This window comes from Lissotriton vulgaris, chromosome 11 (genome assembly GCF_964263255.1).
Source record: "Lissotriton vulgaris chromosome 11, aLisVul1.2, whole genome shotgun sequence".
In the NCBI taxonomy this organism is placed as follows: domain Eukaryota; kingdom Metazoa; phylum Chordata; class Amphibia; order Caudata; family Salamandridae; genus Lissotriton; species Lissotriton vulgaris.
The window spans coordinates 594,124,269-594,142,161 of NC_141699.1; the positions used below are offsets into that span (position 1 = coordinate 594,124,269).

The 17,893-nt window shown below is 53.0% G+C and overlaps 1 protein-coding gene across 1 annotated transcript in view; it reads left to right on the forward strand.

Annotated features, from left to right (window-relative positions):
* The window catches only part of BMP1 (bone morphogenetic protein 1), a 629,932-nt gene that overhangs the window by 569,584 nt on the left and 42,455 nt on the right, over positions 1 to 17,893 (forward strand). The window contains exons 17-18 of the mRNA XM_086943688.1: positions 8,263 to 8,390; positions 8,828 to 9,041. Of these exons, the coding sequence (XP_086799814.1) occupies positions 8,263 to 8,390; positions 8,828 to 9,041 (342 nt within the window). The remainder of the gene's footprint in view (positions 1 to 8,262; positions 8,391 to 8,827; positions 9,042 to 17,893) is intronic.

Here is a 17,893-nt window from a genome sequence, read left to right on the forward strand (position 1 = left end):
GGGGGGGGGGGCGCTACTGCTCGAACAGCCAGGTCTTCAGCTTCTTCCTGAAGGAGAGGTGGTCTTGGGTCAGGCGCAGGTCGGGAGGGAGGGAGTTCCAGGTCTTGGCGGCCAGGTAGGAGAAGGACCTTCCTCCTGTAGTCGCTCTTCGGATGCGGGGGACGGCGGCGAGGGCGTGGTTGGCTGATCGGAGGTGGCGTTTGGGAGCGTAGAAGTTGACTCGGCTGTTGAGGTAGCTCGGGCCTTGGTCGTGTAGGGCTTTGTGTGCGTGGGTGAGGAGGCGGAAGGTGATTCTTTTGTTGACGGGGAGCCAGTGAAGGTCTCTCAGATGTCCGGAGATGTGGCTGGTTCGTGGGATGTCGAGGATGAGTCTGGCTGAGGCGTTCTGGATCCGCTGGAGTCTCTTCTGGAGCTTGGCGGTGGTACCGGCGTAGAGGGCGTTGCCGTAGTCCAGTCGGCTGGTGACGAGGGCCTGGGTGACGGTCTTCCTGGTCTCGGTGGGGATCCACCAGAAGATCTTCCGTAGCATGCGTAGGATGTTGAAGCATGCCGAGGAGACGTTGTTGACTTGCCTGGTCATGGAGAGGGAGGAGTCCAGGGTGAAGCCCAGGTTTCGTGCATGGTCTGTCGGTTTGGGTGCGGTGCCCAGGGCGGGAGGCCACCAGGAGTCGTCCCAGGCGGAGGGAGAGGAGCCCAGGATGAGGACCTCCGTCTTGTCCGAGTTCAGTTTCAGGCGGCTGGTCGTCATCCACTCGGCTACCTCTTTCATCCCTTCGTGTAGGTTGGCTCTGGCGGCGGCGGGGTCGTTGGTCAGGGAGAGGATCAGCTGGGTGTCGTCGGCGTAGGAGATTATGCTGAGGTTGTGTTTGCGTACGATGGCCGCGAGGGGGCTCATGTAGACGTTGAAGAGGGTGGGGATCAGAGATGATCCTTGGGGGACGCCGCAGATGACTTCGGTGGCCTCTGATTTGTACGGTGGTAGGCGGACTCTCTGTGTTCTTCCGTCGAGGAAGGAGATGATCCATTCCAGCGCCTTGTCCTGGATTCCGACGTTGCTGAGGCGCCGTACTAGGGTGCGGTGGCAGACCGTGTCGAATGCCGCGGAGAGGTCTAGGAGGATGAGGGCCGCTGTTTCTCCGTTGTCCATCAGGGCTCGGATGTCATCGGTGGCGGCGATGAGGGCGGTCTCGGTGCTGTGGTTGGCTCGGAAGCCGGACTGTGAGGGGTCGAGGGATCCGTTCGTCTCGAGGAAGGCGGCCATCTGCTTGTTGACGGTTTTCTCGATGACTTTGGCTGGAAACGGGAGGAGCGAGATGGGGCGGTAATTCTTGAGGTCGGTGGGGTCCGCTGTTGGTTTCTTGAGTAGAGCGCTGAGTTCGGCGTGTTTCCAGCTCTCAGGGAAGGTGGCGGTGTCGAAGGATGTGTTGATGATGTCTCGCAGGTGGGGTGCGATGATAGCGTCGGCCTTGTTGAAGACGTGGTGAGGGCAGGGGTCGGTTGGTGATCCGGAGTGGATGGAGTTCATCGTGCGGATGGTGTCTTCGGTGCTGATCGGGGTCCAGGCGTGGAGGGTGGTGGTGGGGGGTGGTTGTTCGGTCATGGTGTGCGTTGGTTGGTTGTTGAAGCTGTTGTGTATGTCCGCGATCTTGTTGTGGAAGTATGAAGCGAGGGAGTTGCAGAGGTCTTGCGATGGGGTGATGTCGTTGTTTCCTGCGCTGGGGTTGGAAAGCTCTTTCACGATGTTGAAGAGTTCCTTGCAGTTGTGTGCGTTGTTGTCCAACCGGTCCTTGAATGCTGTTTTCTTGGCGGCGCAGATCAGCTTGTGGTGTTTCCGGGTGGCAAGTTTGAAGGAGGTCCTGTTGTCCGGTGTTGGTTCCCTTCTCCAGACTTTCTCGAGGGCTCGGCAGTTCTTCTTGGAGCTCTTGAGTTCGTCGGTGAACCATGGGGCTTTCTTGCTGCCGGGTCTGCTGGGCGGGGTCTTCAGTGGGGCGAGTTCGTCCGCGCAGTTGCTGATCCACTTCGTGAGGTTGTCGGCGGCCTGGCTGGGGTTCGCTGAGCTGGCAGGAGGGTGCTGGCTCAGGGAGGTGGCGAGCTGGTCTGCTGTGATCTTGTTCCAGCTTCTGCGGGCGGCCTGTTGCTGGTGGTGGTGGGTCGTTGTTTTCTTGAAGGTGAAGTGGACGCAGCTGTGGTCCGTCCATTGAAGCTCTGTGGCGTGGCTGAAGTCGATGTCCTTGCTGGATGAGAAGACAGCGTCGAGTGTGTGTCCGGCGAGGTGGGTGGGGGTGGACACCAGTTGCTTGAGTCCCAGGTTGGCGAGGTTGTCGAGCAGGGTGCTGGTGTTGCGGTCGTTGTTGTTCTCCAGATGGAAGTTGAGGTCTCCCAGGAGGATGTAGTCAGCGGAGGGGAGGGCATGTGGGCTGACGAGGTCGGCGATGTCCTCGCTGAATTGTGTGCGTGGTCCAGGGGGTCGGTAGATCAGGGTGCCTCTGAGGGTGGTGTTCGGGTTGGTGTGGATCTGGAAATGCAGGTGTTCGGCGGTGGTCAGGGAGTCGTCGGTGCTGGTCGTGAGACGGATGGTGCTCCTGTGGATGATGGCGATGCCTCCTCCCATCTGGTTGGCGTTGCGGTCCCTCCGGACGATCTTGTAGCCCTCTGGGATGGCGATGGCGATGTCGGGAGCTGAAGAGGCGTTCATCCAGGTCTCCGTGAGGAAGGCAACGTCTGGAGCTGTGGTGTCGAGGAGGTTCCAGAGTTCGATGGCATGTCTGTGGACGGAGCGGGTGTTGAGCAGGATGCACTTGAGGTGGGTGCTGCTGGTGTTCGGCTTGGTGGGTGCTGGTGCGAGGCAGGTCCGGATGCAGGTGAACTTGCAGGCGTGGCAGCTGAAGGGTCCGTGGGAGTGACGTGGTGTGGCTTGGTGGCACTCTGGACGTCGGCCGGTGTTGAGTGCGTTGAGGGTGGCGGCTGAGTACGTCAGGCGGGTCGGTCGGGGTCCCCGTGGGCCAGGGGTCCTGGCGCTGGGCGCGGTCCGGTCGCGGACGGGCGCAGACGGGCTTACCTTTGGCGCGCCTTCGGCGCACAATCGGCGCGCCCGCTGCGCGTGACCGCTGCGCGTTCGCACGGTCGCCATTTAAGGCGAAGTGCGCGGGTGGGCGGAGCAGCTGGGAGGCGGGAGCGGGGAGGGTACAGAATGCAAAAAGGGGCGGGGAAAAGCGGCGGTGGCTGGAAGGGAGGGCGGAGGGCGGCGAGGTAGGCGGACAACAAGGAAGGAAACCACAACACGGGGGAAATAAAAATTAAACACAACGGGCACAAATTCCTGACAAAACAAGGAAAAAATCAAGGTTATACAACACAAGCACAAATTTTACACAAAACAAGGGCAAAAACAACTGCAGCGGCGCCAGCCGGCAAAACGAGGCAGCAGCGAGGCAGAGGGCAGGCAGGGGGCACACGCAGCAGCTGGTGGCCGTGCGGCGCGGGGGTGTCCCACAAGTGGGTCACACTCACCTGCGTCGCACGGTCGCCATTTAAGGCCAAGTGCGCGGGTGGGCGGAGCAGCTGGGAGGCGGGAGCGGGGAGGGTACAGAATGCAAAAAGGGGCGGGGAAAAGCGGCGGTGGCGGGAAGGGAGGGCGGAGGGCGGCGAGGTAGGCGGACAACAAGGAAGGAAACCACAACACGGGGGAAATAAAAATTAAACACAACGGGCACAAATTCCTGACAAAACAAGGAAAAAATCAAGGTTATACAACACAAGCACAAATTTTACACAAAACAAGGGCAAAAACAACTGCAGCGGCGCCAGCCGGCAAAACGAGGCAGCAGCGAGGCAGAGGGCAGGCAGGGGGCACACGCAGCAGCTGGTGGCCGTGCGGCGCGGGGGTGTCCCACAAGTGGGTCACACTCACCTGCGTCGCACGGTCGCCATTTAAGGCCAAGTGCGCGGGTGGGCGGAGCAGCTGGGAGGCGGGAGCGGGGAGGGTACAGAATGCAAAAAGGGGCGGGGAAAAGCGGCGGTGGCGGGAAGGGAGGGCGGAGGGCGGCGAGGTAGGCGGACAACAAGGAAGGAAACCACAACACGGGGGAAATAAAAATTAAACACAACGGGCACAAATTCCTGACAAAACAAGGAAAAAATCAAGGTTATACAACACAAGCACAAATTTTACACAAAACAAGGGCAAAAACAACTGCAGCGGCGCCAGCCGGCAAAACGAGGCAGCAGCGAGGCAGAGGGCAGGCAGGGGGCACACGCAGCAGCTGGTGGCCGTGCGGCGCGGGGGTGTCCCACAAGTGGGTCACACTCACCTGCGTCGCACGGTCGCCATTTAAGGCCAAGTGCGCGGGTGGGCGGAGCAGCTGGGAGGCGGGAGCGGGGAGGGTACAGAATGCAAAAAGGGGCGGGGAAAAGCGGCGGTGGCGGGAAGGGAGGGCGGAGGGCGGCGAGGTAGGCGGACAACAAGGAAGGAAACCACAACACGGGGGAAATAAAAATTAAACACAACGGGCACAAATTCCTGACAAAACAAGGAAAAAATCAAGGTTATACAACACAAGCACAAATTTTACACAAAACAAGGGCAAAAACAACTGCAGCGGCGCCAGCCGGCAAAACGAGGCAGCAGCGAGGCAGAGGGCAGGCAGGGGGCACACGCAGCAGCTGGTGGCCGTGCGGCGCGGGGGTGTCCCACAAGTGGGTAACGGTGTGTACTCTGAAATCATAGAACACAGAAATATGACCCATCCCCCTCATAAATAGACCCATGCTTGTACAGATGGGGAGTCCTACCACACAAGCATGCTATACAAAAAAAGTGAAACCATGCATGACGTGGTGTCTTGGAAGATTTTCACCTACAATTGTAGGGTTGGTGTATTGTCTTACTGTTCTGTTTGGCTTAAAGGTAACTTTATGGCCTTTTGTTAGAGATCACTGTGCAGCTTTAACAGAATAATGAAAGGGAAAACAGGTGAGATACTGCTCTCCGAGTTGAAGACCTTAATGTCGACCTTTGCAAGTTTGGACACCATCTTCAGAACAGCAATTCAAAATGGACAGAATCAGTTTTTGAACTAATATATAAATGTGGCTTTAAATATCCACTTAGTTTGCTTGGTAGATATCATATTGGTCAGCTGATGAACCATTAATTGATTTCCATACTGACAAAGCTGTACCGCATTCTAAATTCTTACTCCTCGTAGTTTTTTCAAATAATCAAGATCCACAATTTCTGCCGGAGAAATGTTGTTAGACATTTTGAATGGATTGCTTTGAGCTATTACTGAGATTATGCAAGAGCTTTTAGGAATCAGGACCTCTTTTTGATTTGTTTAGCCATGTTTTAAAAATGGAAGACTATGAAAACGTTTATGAATTAAAGGTTGATTTAAGTTTTTATGTTTATCAACTGTCAGGAAAAAAGCTGGTGATTGATCTAGGCCAGAGGGTTCCCTCTGAAACATTTTACTACATATTTGTGAAGTAGCTAGGTTGAGGTCAATACAAGAGATGTGCGGGTGGGACAAATAATATCTAAAATGCATCAGCAGGTGTTCCAATGTCTTGCCCATATCCCTTCTGAAGGAATATTACTAGGTCCTCTTTACACAGCATGTGAGTCTACTGGAATTTCCTGCTGGCAATCAAAAAATTTACTTACCTATAATAATAGTTTTAACACTTTTTTTGGTTGTCAATAGGCGGGATATTACATTGTTTACTTACATATAACAATAATTTTTACAACTCTGTTTTTGTGCTTCATTAAGAACGATATTTAATTATTCCATCCACTATAGGTTAATATATAGTAAAATTATTGTTTCATTTTATAATGTTATTTCTTTGGATCATGTACAAGAGGGTATGTTTGAGGATTTGGGTGTATTATATGGATGACTGTGCGGCCTTACAAAAATAGATTATATTTTAATGATTTTTTTAGAGTCCAAGATGAACAAAATCCACCTGAGTGTTCTGGCAACCCTAAAGTTTGTAAGATTTTGAAAAGTTTGTAAAAGTTAGTTCACCTACTCCGGCCCAGCTTAGGTGACCAAATCCAGCAGGGAGAAGATGTTTTCCAGTCAGGTCCTAAACTTTAAAGCACAACCATAGACTTCAATGGAGTGGGCCTGATGTTGCTAATGCAGTAGATGAAGATGTTCAAAGATACTCCAGGTGCTGTGCAGTTGATGGGGGTTCCTTTGCGGTTATTCCTTGGTCCACGGGTAAGGTGGGGTGACCTTGGCCTCAGAGGTCGTGGTCCCTTAAAGTCCTCTTTTAGACTGTAGAAGGCCAGCTGGCTGTGGGTGGGCTAAGGGTCTCTGTGTACAGCGGTCCCTGCGATATCATTTGGTGGGGGCGGATGTCCCTCTTGGGGGACCAATCTGGACTCAGATGACACTCCCCTGTCTGACTGACTAGCCGCAAAGGATTGGTCTTGTGGGATGCCTAGTGGCAGAAGGTAGTGATCCTTCCTTAGTGGCTACCAACTTTCTGATGTTCTACTTTAGTTGCTCTGACCCTGGTGTGGGTTTCAGGAGTTCAGTCCACTGTTCCCTTGAGTCAGTCTTTTGGTCTGGGGCTGGAACACGACTGTTCCCCTATCCAGGAGCCACAGGCACAGTCCTCTCTTCGCTAGCCCAAGGTGCAGCAGGTGCAGTACAGCAGATGGTTCAGCCTCTGTTTGTGTAGTCCAGGGGGCAGTAAGGCAGTCCTTTTTCAGTCCTTGTTCCAGTTCCGATGTGATCTGAGGGCAACAGTGCCGATGGTGCCCTATATAGTCCCAGAAAATGCTGTGGGAGGATGATGTGGTCACTAGCCAATGGGCTACCTCTTGGTGACACGGTTTCCTGGCTATGTGTGGCATTCTAAAAGTTGATTTCTTCAATAATGAAATTGAATTTGACTTGGGCATTAAGTTTGGTTTAATGCCATGATTAATTGATACCTTATACTGCCCAGCTAGGCAGTCCCATTCAGACGTTAGCCGGGCTGAGGGGTCAGCCAGTAACCCTGTGTTAGCCAATGGGCCTGCTAGCCCTTCCACAGCAAAAGGACAGTTGCAAAGTGTTGCTGTTAAGACATACATACAAATACATGTGCTACTTATTAATATACAGCTCCCTGCCTTTGGTCTCTATAGGCCTTCTTTAGAGGAGACCTACATATATTGTTTAGGGAAGTGGGGGCTTTGCCATTAATTTGAGTTTCAAAGTCGAACTAGCAGTGTTACCACTGGCCTTCCAGTCTGCAGTGGCAGGCTTGGAGCCCTTTTGTACATGGTCACACACAGGGTTGCACAAGTAGTGCTGCAGCCCTGGGTGTACACTCTGCCTTACGTGCCGTTGGCAATTTGGGTCCATATACTAGGGACTTGGAAGTAAATCTGTCTTTCCCAATTGGGGATAGCCAATTTAACATACACTTTGTAATGGGTTAGGACACTGGCACTGAGGTCTGATTAATAGCCCTCGGTGCACTATCAGTCGACAAACCAGCAGTATCAGTCCAGAAATGTGGGGGTGAACATGCAAAAAGATGTACTTACTTAGAGTATGCCTTACCTACTTGCCTGCATCAAAGTCACTTATAAATCCATGAATTAACCTTTGACCAAAAATACTCTGGTAGCCTTCTTTATCTCAGAATGTTCTACTTTTACAAGCAGTCTCTCCCAACCAGCATTCAACAGGCTTCTAAGCCTCCATACCAACCATGCTCCTATCCCAAAGCTGTTTATCCTATTTACTAGTCCTGTATCGTGAAAAGTATCAAGTGATCTACTGAAGTAAATGTAAATTGCATACACTACTTTGACTTGATCTTTTTTTTGGTAACCCTATATCATATTTAAATATGCAACTGCGTTAGACTAGCCTGATCCCCACTTGAAAATCCATGTAACCAGCTCAGTGCAAGTCTTGACTCTTTCCTTTAAATGTGATTTCAGGCATTTTCCTTCCATCTTAGTCGGACAGAGTGGCCAGTAGTTGTCAGCCTCCTCCCTAAACCCACTTGTGCGATGAACGTAGTTCTGGGTGGAAATGTGACAGCAGCACGACCTAGCAGGCTTTCCTCGCGGAGGTGTTGGGAAGCTTTGGCTTAGATGGCTTTGTGCTCGTCGATTATGAATGGAATGTGGGAATCAGACGAAAGCCCTGCCTTAGTATTCCTTGATTTTGCCTCATGATTTGGGCACTAATTTGGTGACTGCAGTGCACAGTATGCCCTAATGGGTGTTTGTTCTTCCAACAGCTGGCTGTGATCATAAAGTAATTAGTGCAACAGGCACAATCTCCAGCCCAAACTGGCCTGATAAGTATCCAAGCAAGAAAGAGTGTACCTGGCTAGTCTCAGCAACGTCCGGACATCGTATCAAACTGGTAATATCTGGTTCGGTATCTGTCATTGGTGCAATGTGCCCTATACATGAAGACATGTTTTCAGTTTTTGTTAACTTGTTGAATTTATCTTTTGCCCCTTCTTTTCCTTCCCTTTTCTCCTTTGTTACTTCATCCCTGGTCCTTCCTCTTTTAATTCTCTTCTTTCTCTTTCTTACTGTCTTCTCTTGCTCCTCTGCCCGCTGTTATTTTCTTTCTCTATCCTGTGCTTTTTGCTCTTTTTGTCTAATGTCTTGCTCTATTTCTCCCCTTTTCCACTTCATTGATTCTCATCATTGTTCTTTCCAATTCATGTTTTCTGTCTGCTTGTCGTATCCTTTGCTTTTCTCCTTTCTTGGTCTCTCTGCTTTTCGTCTGTACTCTTATTGTTTTCTTTCCCCGTGTCTCTTTGCAATCATCTCCTGCCCTTCCTGCCCCAGACCATCACAGAACTGGACATTGAGCCTCATGACGAATGCACGTATGACAACCTAGAGGTTTATAATGGAAAGGATGCCAAAGCTCCTCTGCTGGGCCGCTACTGCGGCACCAAGATCCCTGATCACATCATCTCCAGCAGCAACAAGATGTTCCTCAAGTTCTTCTCGGATAACTCTGTGCAGAAGAAGGGTTTTGAAGCCACACACAGCACAGGTAATGTATTAGAAGCTCAGCTCTGGGATTGTTGTACTCCTTAGATCTTAAGAATAACATGAGTAAGTGCTATCAATGTGCAACCTCTTCAACAGTACAAGCTGCAGAGAAGTTAAAAATTGGTGTATGCTACCCAGAATCTGCCACCTCACCCATGGCGCTGGCGTGTCAGACAGCAGGGCATTAGCCTACTATGGAGTACCAGGTTTATGAACTGTCCTCCGCCCGAACAAGTTTTATCGTTCCTCATTCCTGTTTTATAAAATAATATACTTGCTCAAAGGGCGATATGCTTCAGAAATCCTATTTGTTATTAAAAACACTTTTCCTTTTGGTGCCATGCCTTGAGAGGACAATTATGGAAGTGTTCGCATTACACAAAATCTAATGTAATGGTCTGATTATGCTAGGGCACATAACATAAATATATTCAGTGCTTGGACCCTAGCAATTTTCTGATTTTGCCACATTTCCGCAAATCTACATACAGGAGCTGGAATTAGTCTGTTCACACCCACAAACTTAAAATGTTTAAGGGTATTTATCAACTCCTCTAAACTCTCCTCCCATGCGGGACAAGGTCAGGAATAAAACTTTTTCCAGGTTAGCAGGGGAAAAGGGTGCTGAAAGTAAAGTGAATTTGAAATTGTTAAACAGATTTTCTCATGAGCAAGTATGAGCGTATATTTACTCCTGTGAAAATGGGATTCACACAAGTTTGTTAGGAGTACATAATTCAGGCCTACTTCTGAAAACTTTTGTGAATATCGAAAGTTGCAAATTTTCACCATTGCAAAGACATATATCTGTGGATGTACTTCTGTAACTTTCTTAAAGAATTGGACCTCTAATTAATTGTAATGCTGTCCACAATATTACTATATTGTTTTACACTGATTCTCCAATACAGAATGTTAATCTTTTTTAAAATATTTTCATTTATCAAACACATTTCCTAAATGATGCTGCAGAGAAATGGTATTTAAGCTGCACAACAGCTTAGCAAAATGTTTTCTCTCAAGTTGCTGTTTGTTTGCGCGCGTTGTATTTTAAAAAAATCCCTAATCTTGTTTTCAGGCTCCTGCTTTTTAGTTCTCGGCCTGCGTAGGCTGCGCTTGCGCAGTCTCGCCGTCGAGATTTTATGTTTTCTAGTAGGCGGCTTGAACCCGCCCCTCTTCTCCATTGGCTGGCTTCCTAAACGGAGGCCAGCCATTGGAGAAGACGGGCGTCTGTCCATTTAAGCCCCGTCTTTTTCAGATTTAGGGGCATGTTTTTTCGGTTTTGATTCTGATAGACACAGCCCCCCTGCTTTCTAGGCAGCTCTGGTCCCGTCTGTTGTTGATTCACGCACCCTGCATGATGTCCGACGTCGCTGCGGACTCGAGCGTGTCTCTCCCAGCCCTTGTGTGGGTCTTCTGGCCCAGTAGTCCCATGTCAGTCATGTGGTTCTGTTTGTTTTTCTTGCCTTTGGTGCTTGGGATGCTGTTTTTTTTGCTGTAAATGCGGGTCTGCGGGCACCACAGTGTCTGAACCAGGAGACCCCCTGCACATGGCCTGAAAGAACCGGAGAGCTTTGCTTTTGCACTCCCTCTCTTTCTGTCGGAGGCTGATGCGGGCACTCTCCGGCGTTTCTGCAGTCTGTTCTCTGATGATACTCGAGACCCCGCTGTTGTCTCAGACTGAGACCTCCAGCTTTAGGGGCAGTTACCCTCAGGTGTGTGACGGGAGACCACAGAGCACGAAAGGGCGGCACAGTGAGGGCGCTGCAGTGCTCGCTGCTGCCCCAGTCCGCAGGTGAAGTTATATTTTTGCAATAACTCGTGAATGGTTAGGGGTAAACACTGTCATATTAGTTTTCTATTTTACAGTATTGTACTGTATTTAAGTCAAACGTCACCACCTTTGACGGGGATGCCCAGGGGTGTGAAGGAGAATTAATATTGAAATTTAAAGTTTTATAGAGCACGCATAGGTGCCTAAGGGCTTCCCAGCGCTAAGCGATCGAGGTGTCCGTGCAAAGGAAAAGAATTGCGATACGTTTCGTCGTTGTGAAGTCACTCGGATTTACGAAACCTCTGCAACAGACTGCATGGAACCCCAATCTCAGAAACAGTTCAATAAAGTGTTTACGCTCCATTTTATTACTCAAGCGCTGTCACTAGAAGTGTCGCTATTAGGCACTGGGAGGGGGGTACCTAGACTGAGTGGGCGAAGCGTCCCAGGCAATAGGTTTGACACGGAGGGGTGAGGTTAAGTCTCAGCTCAGGACAGACCTACATGTGATCTTTGGCACACGTTTTGTCTGCGTACCTCGTTAAGTATGAGCATCTTAAAAAGAGGACGAGGAAGAAACGTCCAAATCTGTGACCACGTTAAAAAACAGTTTGGCATCTTACAGACTCGCTTAAATATTTAACCCACAGCCCCATCATCCCCATCATCCCCCACTCTTAACTGACTGTGTGGAAGGTAGCTCACATTGTCAAATGAAGTAGCCTTTGTTGTGTAGTCGCTATGCGGATGCCAGTTACTGGTGGGGATGTCCCAGTCATTCATCCTTGTAGGGTCATATAATTTGAACCATGCTACTGGGTAAAGCTTGCTTCCGCACTAAAACCGCCCGCTTTTCAGCGCTGTAATTAACCGAGGTCTCTATTACACAGTGGGTGTGGAGTGTTTTAGGTGAGACACAGTGTCATACACTTCACAATTAACCAGGCGCCCTGCCCATCTCATGCAGAAGAACAATCTACCTGCAAGTGTAAATCACCAGGTTGCACCTGTGAGCTGACCTTGGAGGCCTTCATGTCAGCTGCTCTCTGCAGGAGGTGCTGTCTAGTAGCTAACTTGTGAGTTGCAGACCCAAAAGGCCGAGTTTCAATCCTGGCTACCCACCCAAGCGCTGTGTGTGACATTAGGTAATAACTTACTATCAATGGGCCTCTGTTCTCAAAATATGAATGTGCTTAGAAACGGCTGAACGCTATTATCAAATTCGACATTTATTGATGCTGAAACGCTCCCTGGGGCACATATGGGATGTATTATACCCACTCCCAGGGTTGGATTGGGATTGAAAATTGGTCCGGGCATGCAAAAAAAAAAATCTGCCCACATTTGCATAATTACTCCCCAAATTACTGCTATGGCGTAATCATATAAAAAAAACGTTAGGGGGGGGGGGGGGGGTAAAAAAAAATGCATGTGTTAGTTTACAGTGGTGAAACAAGTTAGGACACTTCTACTCAGGCCCCCTGCCCCACTCAGTATGTGCACGCATTAATGGGCCGGCCAGCGAGACAAAGGGAGTGACACCTCTTGCCTGTTGCTAAACGGAGGTAATGAGCGCCCATCTGCCTCTAGAAAGGCCACTCAGACACCTACTGGGCAGTTGGCTGTATTCGAACAATGGAGACAGCGCCCAAATGGCCACCCAGACTGCTAAAAAAAAAGAGGCCCACAGCAGCACTCGGACAGCGGCCCCCCAGGCATTGCCCGAATGCCCGCGTTACCAATCCGACGCTGCCCACTCCCCCCAATCATCCACTTTTTTATATACCTCCAGTATTGGCTGGGGCGGCCGGGGGGGGGGGTCACGTGTCCACCACCACCCTCGCCTTGGCCTGCGACAAGTTCAGCCCAGAGTGGGCCTTGCCCCCCTAAGAAAGGAGCGCTCTACGATTTCCATATTTATTCTAAATTTGGAGATTTCAGGCAATGCTGGAGGCTCGGCCTGGGATTCCAGACCCCTATGTAGAAGCTGTTAGAGTCTGAGAGAGCGGGAGCCGGGGCAGGGAGGGGATGGATGGCTGTGAGAGGAAGGGGGCTGCGCCCCACCCCCATTATTCCATCGTCGGTGGGATTTGTTCTGACAGCATGGAGCAGTGTCTTTACAGGGCGGGTTTATAGTGCCTTGTAAAGGGAAGGGCACGTTTGTGCGCTCTCGATACCCCTAGGCTGAGGGGGGGAATGGGGGATGTGGGGGAAGAAGGGGCAGGCCTCTGGTTACTGCAAGTTACTCTACATGCCTGGAAAGTTGTGTGAACTAACACAGCGACTGTTACTCAACAAAGTTTGTTTCCTTCTCCCGCGAGTGCCCGTCCTCTAGAACAAGCGCAGAGGCTTGAGAACAGACCACACTAGGCTTACATTTCTGTACCTCAGTGACCTGCGTAGAGACGACAGAGAGAGAGTGTTAGGCGCACCCCTTCAAAAAGACTTTGTGTGTCAGAAAACGCACAGCATTTAGAAGATGGTCATCTGAAAGAGACACGTTAGTGATAGATTCCTTACCTTAGAATATCCCCAGGTGTCAGACTGGATCCGGAAACTTTTGCGTAGCAGTACCCTTGCGCGTCGGTAGGCGTCGTCTGCGGCTCCGCGTACGTCATGGGCGCCGTGATGACGTTGTCGGAGTACTTAGACGCCGCCTCCGCGTGCTGAAGTCAGTTCTTCTTTTTTCCGTGCCAGCCAGCGCAGATCTGGAAAAAGCAGTAACCCAGTCAATTTTTTACTAACTTTTTTGAGATCACTTTTGGTCCTTCTCGAAGTCTTGCGACTCCGATCGGTGCCGTAGGGATGCCTGGTTTCAAGCACTGTGAAGATTGCGACCGCACGATGTCGGTCACGGATCCTCACCACCTGTGCCTAACTTGTCTAGGCGTCAACCACGACGACAAGGCCTGCTCCGACTGCCGGGCCCTCTCTTCGAAAGCCAGGCGGGAGCGGTCCCGCAGGCGACTCGAACTCCGGCAGTCGGCCCCGCGCCGCGTGAGGTCCCGGTCCCACGGGAGGTTGAGGGACAGGTCTCGGGGACGGAGCCACCAAAGCTCCAGGAGTCGGCACCACTCCTCCGGGTCGAAGTCGTCGTCAGGTAAGAGGCACAAGAAGTTGAAGAGGCGTCTTCGTTCTTCTGACTCCCCCGACACTTGCGCGACGCGGCCGGGGGTTCGGGTGACACCGCCCACGCGGCTCCTTCGGAGTCGCGGGTGTCACGTTCCGCCCCACACCCTCCGGTCCCTGGGCGAGACGCGACGCCGGAGGAGATTGCGCGCTTCCTCATGGCCATGAGGTACCTTTCTCCTCCGACAGGCTCCGCGGCGCCTTCGGGCCCAGAGGATCCGTCTGGGGCTCCAAAGCGGGTCGGGGGCTTCGGCCCCGACGCCGCCGGCACCTTCGGGCCCGGCGCCGCAGGGCCCCACGGTCCCGACACCGCCGGCACCTTCGGGCCTGTCGCCGCAAGGTCAAACGGCCCCGGCGCCGCCGGCACCTTCGGGCCTGGTGCCGCGGGACACCGCTGGACCTTCCTCGGGCTCTGGATCGTCACCGGTGGACCTTACGACCCCCCCCGGCGTCTGTCCGTCAGGCGTCACCTCCGGCGCCGTCCTCGGGCGGCACCGCCCCCGATTCCTCCTTTGCTCCGGTTCTGTTGTCGGAGCGGCGCCGCATCCGACGCCGTTTGGAGATTTCCACTTCTACGAACCGGCCCCATTGATTGACAACCCTGAGTATCAGGAGATGGGTGATGAGGAGGATTGGGAGGGGTCTGAAGACCCTCTGACCAGGGAGTGTCAGTCTCAAGAGGACTGGGCAGGAGACCTTGGGGAGGCCAGTGGCCTGGCCACCTCTCCAGACACTGGTTTTGTCTCTCCTCCTACCGTGGCTTCGGGGGAGGGGGCAACCTATAGTGTGGTGTTGACGAGGGCTGCCAAGGCCTTGGGCCTTGAGCTCCCCGTCGCGGCCGTGAGGACTAACCTTCTCACTGAGGTCCTTAAACCGCAGTCAAGCTCGGCCGAGCCTCTGCTGCCCTTTAATGAGGCCTTGACCGACGTTCTTTTGGGCACCTGGTCCAAGCCCGCTACGGGTTCGCCCGTAGATAGGAACGTGGCCAGACGCCACCGCCCGGCCCCGGGCGACCCATGTTTCCTGTCCACCCACCCCACCCCCGAGAGTCTGGTCATCCAGGCCTCCAATTCCCAGACCGCATTCCCGTCGTCTCCGCCGGACAGGGAACCCAAGAGGTATGAGAATTATGGAAAGAAAATATTCTCCTCCCTTAGTTTGGGACTGCGGTCTTCCAACAACGCATGCCTCTTGGGCCGCTACACCCACTCTCTGTGGGAGACGGTGGCGGAAGTGCTGTCAGAGTGTCCGTTGGAGGTACGGGCCAAACTCGGCCAAGCCCTTGTGGAGGACCGAGATGCAGCCAAGTATTCTATCCGGTGTGGGCTGGATACCACCGACTCGCTGGGCAGAGCAATGGCAACGACGGTGGCGTTGAGACGCCACGCCTGGCTGAGGTCCGCCAATTTTTCGATGGCCGTCGCCTTTTTGGCAACAAGGCAGACCACGCGCTTGAGCGCTTTAAGGACTCCAGGGCTACGGCCAAGTCCTTGGGCCTCTCGGCCCCGCGCCAGCAAACGGCTGCCTTTCGCTCCTTTCGTGGCAAAGGAAGGGGCGTCCCCACACGTGCCGCCAGCCACTCGCCGCAGACTAACATGCAGCGCGGTGGCGGCCGTGGAAACCGCCGTGGAGGCGGTTGGGGACAACGGCAAGGTCAGTCCACACCTTCCCCTGCAGCATCCGCCTCTAAACCCTCCTAGTCCGTGCTTTTCGGCCCATGTGATGCCAGTGCGGGGCAGGGTTCGCCATCACCACTCTAACTGGTGCACTGTCACTTCGGACAGGTGGGTGCTGCAGATCGTCCGGAGGGGCTACTCCCTCCCCTTCGAGACGACTCCTCAAGCCATGCCACCGCATATCGGGGGATCACTTGCGGCTTCTGCAGGAGGAAGTTTCGGCCCTCTTGGCCAAGGGGGCCTTCGAGCGCGTGCCTGGGCCAGAAGTAGGACGTGGTTGCTACTCCCACTACTTTCTGGTACCCAAGAAGGGCAAAGGGGGCCTACGCCCTATCTTGGACCTAAGGAACGACAACGGCTTCCTCCGGAAGGAGAAGTTCAAAATGCTGACTCTGGCTCAGGTCTTAGCTGCCCTGGACCCAGGAGACTGGATGGTAGCTTTGGACTTGCAGGACGCGTATTTCCACATCCCCGTCCTGCCGGCCCACCGGCGTTACCTGCGGTTCACGGTAGGCCACGAGCACTTTCAGTTTACCGTGCTCCCCTTCGGCCTTACCAGCGCCCCATGGGTGTTCATGAAGGTGATGGCGGTGGTCGCAGCTCATCTGCGCTGGTTAGGGGTCTCAGTCTTCCCCTACCTCGACGACTGGTTGTTGAAGGCGGGCTCGCCCCAGACAGTCGTCAACCACCTCCAGACTACGGCAGACCTCTTGCACCAGCTGGGGTTCTCCATCAATGTGCCGAAGTCACACCTGTGTCCCTCTCAGAAGCTCCTTTTCATCAGAGCGGTTCTCGACTCGCCGCAGTTTCGGGTTTACCCACCCGAACAGCGGGTTCGGGATATACAGGCTCTGATTCCAATCTTCCAGCCTTTATCCCGAGTTTCGGTCAGGTTGACGCTGCGGCTTCTGGGGCTGATGGCTTCCTGCATCCTTCTGGTGCATCACGCCCAGTGGCGGATGCGGGCTCTGCAGTGGGACCTGAAGTTTCAGTGGGCCCAGCATCAGGGCAACATGTCCGACCATGTTCTGATCTCGGAGGGCACTGCGAGACAGCTGCAGCGGTGGCTCACGGATCGCAATTGGGTCAGCGGCAGATCCCTCTCCCTTCCCCAACCGGAGCACGTAGTTATGACGGACGCGTCCCTCCAGGGCTGGGGAGGCCACATGAGAGAGGCGGAGATCAGAGGCCTCTGGTCTCCTACGGAGTCCCGGCTCCATATCAACCTTTTGGAGCTGCGGGCGATTCGTCTAGCACTGAAGGCATTCCTCCCCTCTGTCCGAGGGAGTGTAGTGCAGGTGTTCACGGACAACACCACCGCCATGTGGTACTGCAACAAACAGGGCGGGTGGGGTCGTGGACCCTCTGCCAGGAGGCTCTGCTCCTTTGGCAATGGCTGGAACATCAGGGCGTGACTCTGGTGGTTCAACACCTGGCCGGTTCTCTGAACGCCAGGGCGGACAAACTCAGCCGCCGGTGCATGATGGATCATGAATGGCTTCTGAACTCGGACGTGGCGCAAGGTCTCTTTCTGCAGTGGGGAGAGCCTTGGTCAGATCTATTCGCCACCGAAGAGAACGCGCAATGTCATTAGTTCTGCGCGTTGGAATTTCCAAGGCGGCACTTGCTCGGAAACGCTTTTCGTCGCAAGTGGAGTTGCGGTCTGTTGTACGCCTTTCCGCCTATACCACTTCTGCCCAGAGTGCTGAAGAAGATCAGGCGCGACCGGGCACAAGTCATCCATGTGGCTCCGGACTGGGCACGAAGGTACTGGTATCCCGAGCTACTCAGTATGTCAGTCGATCCCCCGGTTCGTCTGCCTCTTCAGGAGGACCTTCTGTCACAGCAGCATCGGACGGTCCTTCACCCGAACCTGTCCAGTCTCCACCTCCATGCTTGGAGATTGAGCTGCGACAGTTGAGGCCATTTGACTTGCCTCCTGAAGTTTGCAACATCATTCTGGCAGCCAGGCGTCCCTCCACAAAGTCGGTATACGCCTGCAGGTGGAACAGATTTGTGGCCTGGTGCACAGCAAAGGCTGTGGATCCCCTTAATGCCCCTCTTTCTGAGGTTCTCCTCTTTCTTCTTTCTCTTGCCCAGCAGGGCTCTGCTCTGGGCACTATCAAGGGCTACCTTTCTGCTCTTTCAGCCTTTCTGAGGCTGCCTGATCAACCTTCTTTGTTCAAGTCCCCTATTGTTAATCGATTCCTGAAAGGCATCACACATACGTTCCCTCCTGTTCCCTTCGTGATGCCTCAGTGGGACTTGAACCTG